The 11,658-nt window shown below is 27.7% G+C and overlaps 1 protein-coding gene across 1 annotated transcript in view; it reads right to left on the bottom strand.

The window, feature by feature from the left end:
• Nucleotides 1-5,368: 5,368 nt before the first annotated feature.
• The window catches only part of LOC101236774 (cysteine-rich secretory protein 1), a 28,489-nt gene continuing 22,199 nt past the window's right edge, over nt 5,369-11,658 (bottom strand). The window contains exon 7 of the mRNA XM_065816858.1: nt 5,369-5,543. Coding sequence (XP_065672930.1) covers nt 5,536-5,543 — 8 coding nt within the window. The 3' untranslated portion in view covers nt 5,369-5,535. The remainder of the gene's footprint in view (nt 5,544-11,658) is intronic.

Genomic DNA, 11,658 nt, shown 5'->3' with positions numbered 1-11,658 from the left:
GTAAGAAAAATATAATTTATGTATTTAAGCAATATTTATATTATTTAGATATTCTTGTAAATAGTTTTTCTCTTAATTTATTCCGATTTTTATTAGAGTAGTTTTTATAGCTCGTGTATGTTTAAAATCGACGAGTACTTTTCATTTTAGAATGAATTAAAAAAAAAAAAACCTTCACAGCCAACCTTGTCCATTTTAAATAGACAACTATTTAATAATGAGACATTCAGTGTGATACCAAAGAGAATTGGTTTTGCTCCTACACTAATGCTGGAGGAAGCAATTCGTTTTTATGCTGATTTCAAGGATGCTACAGTCAAGATACAAGCAATGTTGTTTTGGATTTCTCCAGAGTCTGGTAACCACACTGATAATTTGTTAAAGCTCCAGCAGAAACTTATTTCCAAGAAGACATGTGATAAATTGTTTATGAAAGTGGATGTAAGTTTATCACTTGGATATTAAAAATTTTTTTGAATTAAGCAACATGCATGTCTATGTTTCCATGAAATAACTTTTCTTCTGTCTCTTTTTTTTTTGTAACAGTTTAATTCTTTCACAAAAATGATTTTAAACTGGAATGTATTACTATTATACTATTATATATTTTTTAGTGTGAGTCTATTGGAGAATACATTAGAGAGTGCCAAGTTCTTATGGTCCTCAAGTGATTTTTAATCACAAGGAGTATGGCATAAGGAGTCGACACGGTCTTGAGATGGACACTCAGCCATTAGTCAGCACCAGTGAGATGGTGGTGATTTTAGTTATTGTGTATTATTTATTGGACTTATCATATCCATCTTGTTTTGGGCAGTTGCTTGGTTTTTTTCAAGAGATATGTGATTTTCGAAGTAATGTAAAGTTTGTTTGAAATATATATGCATGATCCTAAACTACATGATACTATATATAGAATAATTTATAATGATTACAAACTAATACTAATAAAAGTATTTGCAAAGCATTTGACCTGCCATTATACATTAATTACATTTTATCTTTATAAAGAAAAAAAAATCTTACACGACATTCAAAATGTATGGATATATAAAGAAATATTCACTCTGTTAAATGTTCAATATCAAGCAGAGTAAATATTTCCGTAGGAACCAGCATTTTGGAGTTTCTTAGAATAAAAAACACTTTTTTCCTCATAAGTATAAAACGCAGTTAATGTCCTTTTCCATAGCAAACTGTTTTATAAAAAAATTGTAACTAGTTGTGTTCAAACTAACAATATATATATTATAATAATATATATGTATATATATATATACATATATATATATATATATATATATATATATATATATATATATATATATATATATATATATATATATATATATATATATATATATATATATAATAAAGAGAGAGAGTTTTGTTTTTAGTGAATTGCATGGTCATTATAGAAGAAAAAAAGCATATTTTAAGAATACTGAAATTTCCTTAAACATAACGGATAACATAACGGGTAATTACCCGTTATCTCAGGTTTTCAAACATAACAGATAACATAACGCCAGTTTTCGTGTTTTATAACGGGTAATTACCGTTATGTTCAATGTATAATTCGTATGAAAATAACGTAACGGTAACTCCCGTTATGTTATTTTCATACGAATTATACATTGAACATAACGGTAATTACCCGTTATAAAACACGAAAACTGGCGTTATGTTTTTATAAATTATAACGGGTAATTTTTTTACTGTGAAAAATTTCCTTCTTAGAATTACGGGGATATTATTTTTGCTTCAAAGAATGTGAAGAGGGTCCATTTAAAATGATTACATCTCAGTATTTTTGACTTAAAACAACTGACCATAAATATCAAGTCAGATTGAGCATCACATTCTTCCTTGTTAGATAAAATTCATCACATTCTTCCTTGTTAGATAAAATTCCTGACTATGATAAGTCATTTTGAAATTCATTTAGTTCAGCTTCATGTGAACTGTTTAAGGTTGACTTATCCACACAGTTCTTTGAATCACACAAATTAAATGTAGCAGGTGATCTTGAAAGAGGAGGAGAGCTTATTGGTTTCTCTCGGCCCTCATGGAGGTTGTCAGAAGAAAAAAATTGTGATAAAAAAATTAATTAACTTAATGGAGTACTTAATTGAGTGTTCGAAAAAAGGCATTTTTTTTTGTCTGTGTTGTGGTTATAAATCCCATGTCTTCTAAAGTCTGTCTATATTTTTTTTATTCTTTTACTGCTTTTTTAGTAGCTTTAGCACGGTTTTGAGTACCGGAAGATTTCGTTCGATCCATTTTTTAGAAACACCTTAAATGTTTTGTAATTTATAATAAGTTTATTAACAATGGTTTTTATATCATACTTTCTCATTTAAGCAGATTAGAAGTTTCACTGAAAAACACACTTTTTTAGATAAATATTTGGATAAAAGAACATAAATTAGTTGTATTTTACTTACGGTTTTAGAGTTAGAGTGTTTGGAACAATTCTTGTGTATTTGTTTTCTTTTGTTTAAAAACTATTCTGTTGCCTTAATTTTTATTTTTGAAGAATTGGTTAAAATAATTTTATTTCCAGCGAGCTTGTTCCATTCAATACATTAAAATACGTCTGCAATAGACCGCTATAAACAAAATTTAAGCTGTTTTTTTTCCTAACTTGGCAACCGCAAAAATAGCAATTTAAAACAAAAATTATAATACATTTTAATTTTTTTTAGGTACCTCAAGAAGTCCTCACGGTCTTATCAGAGAGCTCCTTATTTCTAATTGATTTCGCAAAACTTTCACAAATGCGACACTATGGTACTCTATTTTGCTTCAACAATCATATAGTACTTGAAAAAGTAGTGCTTTTATCGTGATATTATCAACTTGTCTTGTAGAAGACAAAAATTGTCTTGAAGCATTTAAAAATTGTTTCGTTCATTTTAGCTTCTTCAACAACTGCGTTGCTCACCAATGGAACGCAATACCTACAGATGTTGTCTGTGCCATCAATTTAAACTGCTTCAAAGCGAAATTTTAAGCTAGCATTATTCAACTACAACTAAATCCTTTATTTTCGTAAAAAGTAATTAACTATAATAATAGAATTTCAAATTAAAACTTTTTTTTTATATGCGTTTTTATTCAGAATATTTAAATTTTAACCCCAAATTGAAAAGCAGGTTTCACATTATCAGCCATTAAAATGTTTTCTATTTATTTAAAAAAAATAATAAACGGGTTATTCAGCATCCCTTCAAGCTCGGCGCCCGGGTCATTTAGCCCCTTTGCCGTCTCTTTCGAAGGCCTTGCACTAACTAGAAAATAATTGTAAAGAATGTTTAAAAAATAAAGACGTCTCAACTGGTGTCTACGTGGTGTCTAAAAATAGGCAGCCTGGTTGTCCTTAAAGCGTCTTATAGATTTTAACATAAATTATACGTCTCATTAACTTCTAAAATATATAGGAAAAAAGACATCTAATGTGTGATTGTCTTTAAGATGTTTTCTTTTTATTTTATGTCTCAAAAGTTTGCATAATAATTATATCTCAACTAGGTTCAACAGAGGTTGAACCCAGTTCAGATATAATTATTATGCAAACTTAATTAAATTATGTGTTCTTTATCAAATAGGGTAGGGTGGGGTAATATGGATTGTTGGGGTAATATGGATATATTCAATAAGTATGCATGGAGTAAATTATCTATAAATAATGCTAAAACCTGAAAATTACCAACAGTTTATACACATAATTAGCTTCTTTTTTTAGCATTAACAATGTTTATATTTGATTTACATGAACAGTTAAAATGTAAAACATTTTGTTTTGAAAAAAATAAAAAAAACATTACGTTTCAAAACTTTTGTCTGCAGACTTCAGTAATATTACTTATCCAAGAATAATGATGAAAATTTATTAGTTGGACCATCATGTAATAACATGAAAAAGTTAATTTATAAGTTCTCTTACCCATATTGACAAATAAACAAAAATCTATTATGGGGTAAAATGGATATTCAGGTAAAATAATAGTGGGGTAAAATGGATATATATAAAACCCTATTAACATTATAGAATTTTGTTACAAAATCATAAGCTGCATGACATTTATTTATATACTTAAGCTCACTTTTGCTTTCAAATATAGTATTATACATTTTTCAGTATTATATAATAGTTTTATCTAATGTTACAGAACTATTTTTATTAAGATCATAGTTCAAATTTATTTTCTTTGAATGGCAAGGGTAAAACTTTAACTCCCATTTAAATATTTCATATTTTATTTTTGTATTCCTCATTTTATTTTATTACCGTATTTGGACTGAAATAAACTATCATGCCTAAAATAAAATATCAGTGCAAGGCTATTGGTACATACAATCACAGCAAATTAATGACTATCATACAGCTTGTTAAGGAAGAGGAGTCAGTATACAATGTATCAAAGTCTTCTGGTCAAAAAGGGCAGAGTTTTAACAGCTCAAGATGTTGACGCAAGGTTGCAAGAAAAAGAGAAGAACAAAACTAAAAAAAAGACTGTATCAGTCAGAAAAAGAAAACTGCTATTCATAACTAATATAGTTTGACCTTTTAAATTCATGAAAAACAATAAGTGTGATATATGTGTCCAATATATTATGAGTATCCGTGGGGTAATATGGATATATGAAAGATGTTATTAAAAAAGGATTAGTATGTTAGTTATTGAAAATATATTCATTTTCTACTCATTGTGATTTTATTTTATACACCCTGAATGTAAAGAAAAATAACAAAAATTTTCAATGGTAGTAATTAACTAAAAAAAAAAATTAAATCAAAAAATATATATATATATAAAATTCTATCCATATTACCCCACCCCACCCAATATTACTAATAAAGAACACCTAATTTAATTAAAAATAAGATTATTAAAATTTGTTTAATTTACTAGTTTAATTTTGTTCAGTTATGTAGAAAAAATTAAATGAATTCTCAAGAAGATACTAAAGGCTACATTTGTATAACTTATTTCTTCTAAAAATAGTAAATAAAAGTTCAATTCATAATTTTAAAAGTTAAAAAATTTTTTAAAATACAATCCTTCCTCTCCTTTGTTGCAAACAAAACCAATTTTTTTTTTTTATCACTTGAAGTCTTAAACTATATTATATTTAGATTTGGAGAAAATAAATAATAATAATACTAATAGTAAAAAATAATGTAATTTATAAATATTTTACTGAAATTGTACTTTTTAGTGTTTGCTTGATTTTTTTTTTAAATGTAAAACGACATCAACAAACATCAACGGGTATATAAAAAAATGCATATAAATAAAAAACAAGTAATATATATATATATATATATATATATATATATATATATATATATATATATATATATATATACATATAATGTATTATCAATAAAAAATTACAAAACAAAGAAATAATATTCTGTTTTTTTGTGTAACAGTAGAAACATTCTGTGTTTGGTTGAACGAGAATGTGCATCATTTCGCCATCTTTTTCATTGTGTATTAGTTTATAACTATCGCCATTTTCATTTTAAAGCTCTAAAAAATTCACGAAATATCGATAATAAATAGCTTTAATAGTTTTTAACATATATGTTTCCAATAAATACATATAAATATTGATTAATATCATTTAGTAATTTTAAAACTACTGTTAATTCAAATCTAATATTGAATAATAAAATAAATAGTAAGATATTCCCGACTATGACAACTTTTTTTCATTTTTGTATTTACAATTATTAAATATATCAAAACGTAAAAGGTTGGAAAAACTTTTTTATTTTTTAATTTTTAAGCTTTGTTAAAATAAACTTTATAAATAATTAGTGGCACTATGTAAGTAAAATAGTATTAAAAAAAGTTCCCCATATTAAGTCACATCTTTGCACCAGAGTTGATCAGATCTTGACAACGTTTTAAAGAAATTTTTTTCCTAGCATTCTTAGCAGCGTTCCGTCATTCTTGCTGACTTTTTAGTTTTTCTTAAGAAACTGCTTCTTTTTCATTGGCCCAAAGCTTGTCAATGGATTGAGACCGGGTGATTACATAGGCCGATCCATAACCTCAGTCTCTTCCTCCACAAACCAATTTTTCACCTTACGACTGTTATGTTTTGGGTCATTGTTTTGCATGAATAGTGTTATATATTCTTCTGCATACATTGACTTTTGTAAAATTGTCAGATAAATATGTTACTTCATATTTCCATCAATCTTATATATTGGCTCCACGTCATAACCCCATATATTAATCATGTCTAACAGTTTTTACAGTATAGTGCGGTTTTTAGGAAGAGTTTGTAGAGGGCCTTCGTACTTCAAATCTTCATCCAGGGCTAGTATAACTAACTGTTCTGTAAGCCGCTTCATGCTAACAAGAAGGGTTTGTCGTAGTTTTTGGTAAATGTTCCTTATTTCAAAGGATAACTTAAAAGCAGCCAAGTCATTTGAAGTTGAATAGTTTGTCATATAGGCTTCTAAAAACAGGGTCCATAGCATATATAAACAAGTAATGGTGCTGTCTTTACCAACTTCTTCTCACTTTCATTTATTTATGGGCTACTTTCTCAGTCATCCTAAGGGTCAGCAGATATTGCATTTGTCATAAACCTTATAAACATTGTACAGGGATAATTCAATCTGAAGCTTCTTCCAATCAAACCTGACGGTCTCCTCCAACTTGTCCACCTTTCTTGACGCTTGGCCAGGCTTTCTGCAATCTTATATATAGTGCGCTCCTGTGCAATAGTTGTTTTCTCTCCAATGATAGCTTCCATAAAATAAGAAATGTGTAACTTCTTCATGTGTCTCTTGCAGATAAACCAGAGAAATGGGATATTGAGAATAATTGTGAGAATGGTAATGGCGCCAACAAATATTCCAGTGTTGGAAGCAGTGGTTTCACAACATATAGTAAATAACTTATCAACAATTTTGTAATACTCTAGAAGATTTAAAATTACACCTGCCTCATCAACTCCTTTAGTGCTTTCAGCTTGAACTACTCCAAGGAGGATATCATTTGTGTTATCAATACCTGGTGAAGTAACACTAACAGAAACTCTTTTAACAGTAACAGTAATATTCGAATTCTCCTCAACTTCTTTGATCTTTTTGTTGTCGAAGTGCTGGACAAGTCTTTTTCATTTAAAGTTTTCATTATATCTTGTCTTATGTGTGTCTCCTAATAATCAAAATAGCTTTATCACTTACGTAGTTAAATTTTTATTTATCCTAGCTTTTTTTATACTAATAATTCATACCTAGATCTTCAATCTTCTTGAATGTCTTTTGATAAACAGAGCTTTCGAAATTGAGAATATTTTCAAGATTTACGCTTAATTTATTGCATATTGCTGCAATAATTGTGGTTTGAGGTCGGATTCCAACCCTATACTTCAGACGCATAATTCATCAGATCATCAGGACTAATATTTATCATTATCTAAATAATAATGATATTTCTACTATAATTAAACTTTAATTTAGTTTACTCAAAATAAGTTAAACTAACTTTTTATTTTATAACCATTGCTCGTCTACCTTGACTTTTACTGTAGAGTCAGAGTATCGAACTAATTCATCGACAGAATCTTCATCTGTGAAAAATAAAGCTTCTGAGTCTGATGCATGAGCAATCAGCATCAGATTCTAAAGAAACCTCACTTAGAGCCAGGTTCTTTTTTTTTGTTCTTTCTTCACTTCTAAATTTTTTATGTTATTTATTTTCCGCAACAAAACCTGTCTGTTTTTAACAGATATTTTAAATTCTTTGTCTACCTCTGTTGTATATACATCTTCCTAACCTCTTTCTGGTCTAAAAAAAACTGAATATCCTCTCTAACGAAAAGTATATTGTAGTGCCTAACTCTAAATTACACATGTTTTGCGTAAAATGAAAAGAAATCTATTAATGCCGTAATTATTGTGCATATTACACCACGATTTTTTTTGCGTTAAAAATTCCTAAAGCTTTTTTTGAAGAAATACGAAATTTGGTCCAAAACGTCCGCAATTTTTTAATTTTTTTGAAAAGTTGCAAAAATTTACCATCTTTAGCATTGAATTAGGGCTTTAAATATAAGTTTATGTATTTTTTTAAAAAATTTATATTAAAGTGTAAATACATTTCATGCGTTTTTTTATAAAATCTGTTCTTTAAAAGTTATATAGATACTGAAATTTAATTTATTTAAAAAACTAGTACAAAGTCCAGCCACAAGTTTGATAGTAGGTTATTTTATCGGTTAAAAGATGGTTCAGAAACCATTTTGAATTTTTATTTAAAGAAAATTTATTTACGTGGCGCGTAAAAATAAAATAAACTATTTTCGTTACTTCCGTATCCGAAAATCTTGTTAACCATATCAAGTGGGAAAAGATCAATCAAAAAAAATTGCCGTGTTAATGCATGAAAATCATTAAATAAACAGTTTTTTTTTTTTTTTTGCGCAAAACAAAAATATATATGTATTAGAAGTTTACTCATGTTTGTAAGCCTAATAACATAATCATACCAGAACCTGTTTCAAAAATAAACTTGCTCATAAAAACATGCATGTAAACTAATAATAATTCAATTTAGACATAATCAATAAAATAAATAATTAAAAAAAAAAGGCGAAAAAAAATTTCCTAACTAACTAATCCCAAATCAACGTAATTTTTTTCAAAAAATTCAATTTTGCCAAGTTTTACAGATAGAGCTTTTTGACAACTGATTTTTTATCCCGTTGATTTTTAACCTCAAGGGGCTCCAGAGGATGGGAAAATCTTAAGAGATATCCTGGGTAAGAAAAAAATGGTTGTTTCTTGGACACCCTATTGTACATTCACAGATTGTGCAATAAAAATATTTGTTAGTACTTAGTGTCTTCCTATGCAAGCACTTTTCCGACTGTTTTTCAGCGCTGAGTTCCACCAAAATTGGTTTAGTTTTACAAATAATCAAGTAAGCTTAGTCCAGGTTTATAAGTATTTGTACCCGTGAATTAATTGTAGCGTAGCCGTATGTACATTTATGTATATTTCTCTTCTTAGCAAAAAGTTACCATTTTATTTCGCTTCATTAATACAACCTACAAACTATATTCATAGGTTGTACATCCAAAAATTTTGCATTATTATTAGATATTGCAGTCATTATTCATAGTATAAAAATCTCCTCGTTGCCAAGTTTAATCATATGAAACACTTCTATTGTTAATAATTAACAATAACAGTGTTTAAACTGTATAAGACTTTAGTATCAGCATTACACATATTTTGTCAGGCTACTTTTTTTCACGGTGTTTGTGATTGTCTTAAGGCGATCTATACTGAAGGGCTATTCATCGCGCAAGCCTAAGCCGCGGGTGGGGGCCTATTATTTTTACGGATTGTTAGCAACTCTTCTATAAAATTATATTTTGGAGTCAAAAAATGCATCTTAATGAGTTTAATTAGTTTATTTAGAAATATTCATATTAAAATATAATAAAAAGTTAAAATTTAAATTAAAAAAAAAAAGAAAAAAAAAGAAAATATTTGCATATATTTTAACAACAACGGACACAAATCATTTGTTTCTAAACAAATTTATGATAACTTTAAAACTTTTAATACAGGTTCTTTATTAGATCTTGGTGTAATTTATGCAAAAAAATTGTTTAAAAATTTATCAGCAAGTGTGTTGCAATGTTTTTGATTAATTTTAAAATAGTAAAATTCAGAAACCAGCAAAAAGATGTCACTTAAGGACTTACGACAAACTTTATCTTTTACCGAATGGAATAAGACAAAGCAAAATAATACCCATTGGCAAACATTGTCTGGTGGAATTTTAAGACCACCACGATCTATAGACTTAAGGTATTCACCAAACTTTTCATAATAGAGTAATGTTTAATTAAACAAAATGTGACCAGAACTAAAATCAAATAAATCTATGTCAATATTTAAGGATAACAACAGTAATGTGTGATTTATAAGTAATTTTTCTACAATTTGTTGAACATTTATAAAGTAGGCACCCCCAGAAACTTGTCTTAATTTCCCAAATTCTATTTTTAAGTGGTCACTTGCAACCATAATAAGAAGAACATAATCATGACTTATTGCTAATAAATATTTACATAGCTAGAAAATGCCATAGCAAGTATGGTGAGTTGATTTTGTATAAGCATTTAAAGTGATCCCTTTTGGCTGTTTTTTGAATACCATTATCACTGTACACTAGTTCCCCACTTTTTTCTGTGAGCCATAGATTCCTAATGTTTTTCAAAAGATAAACAAAGCAAACAGTAAATACATCCCATCTTCTGTTTTTCAAGGTTTTTCTGGAACAGTATGGTATAATTTAAAAAATGCTTGGTTTACAGGATTACCATCAGAAATAACAACTTTTACATCGCCAGATGATGATTTTATAAGCTTTATGCTGGAGTTTATTTGTTCAAACAGAAAATTTGAACTAAAATTTGAAATTAGAATCACCTTATACAGAAATTTAGGACCACCTTTGAGACATACTATCATAATACCCAACATAGTTTTAGCCAATAATGACGGATCATCTAAAGATTTACCAAACAATGTTCCACCATGGTAGAGCATCATTTTTTTGACACACTTTATCATAAATAATTATACAAATTTTTTGTTTTTCTTCAATGTTTTTGAAAACTGAGTCTAAGAAACTAGCATCATCAGTTTTTCAAACTTTTGATGTTATGTATGTCAAAGTACTAACTGATGGCAATTGAAAATTGTTTTAGTTTATTGTATAAAGCACGAAATGTTGAAAAATATTCAAAACTACGTATAATTGTATCTGATTCATATATATATTTTTTAATAAGCTTTGCAGACATAACTAATATTTGCTGAATGCTTTTCTTATGATCTATTTCCATGACATTTAAAAAATGTAGTACTTCCTCATACTTTGAACAAGAATCAACAATATTTATATAATTTTTACACAAATTTTTTATAAAACATTTTATTCCACAATAAAATGTTTCGAAATGTAAATTCTCAAAAATTTTACCAAGAAATAAAGGAACACCATCATAATACGTAATAGATTGAACAATTGTTTTTTCAATCATATATATTATTACTGAAACTGAAAAAACTCTGAGATTATTTAATAAATTATTTTTTAAAATCAATATATGTTGCTGTATCAGCCAATAAAAAAGTGCTAAGTTCATCAGTTCTAACATTTCAAACAACGCTTAAAGATTTCCATGATGTGTGATGACGTGGTAATGGAGTAGGTATTTGACTTGAAGGTATTCCTGGCCATACAGATGGTGGTATTTTTGGTCTTTGTTTTCCTTAAACAGTAACTTTTTTGAAAACTGTTGGCCAATGTAATTGGCAAATAACAGTTTCATTTGAAACTAAAAGATTAGAATTTGAAACACTTTTTATCCAAATATTTCTTTGATCTTTATCTATAGCAAAAAGATAAATTGGTATTTTTTCAAAGCTTTTATTGTTTTATTTACTTTGATAATTAGATTTGCAGTCATATACACAACATTTTTTGGCATCTATAAAGTACAATTATTTAAAAGAATCTTATTTAGAAGAACTCTTAACATTGTATATTATATAAAACGTTAGGAATTATATATAACAATGTTAGGAGTTATATAATATAC

This window comes from Hydra vulgaris, chromosome 13 (genome assembly GCF_038396675.1).
Source record: "Hydra vulgaris chromosome 13, alternate assembly HydraT2T_AEP".
Classification (NCBI taxonomy): Eukaryota; Metazoa; Cnidaria; class Hydrozoa; order Anthoathecata; family Hydridae; genus Hydra; species Hydra vulgaris.
Note: the sequence above shows the minus strand (reverse complement) of the source record. Positions and strands in the feature narration are given on the sequence as shown.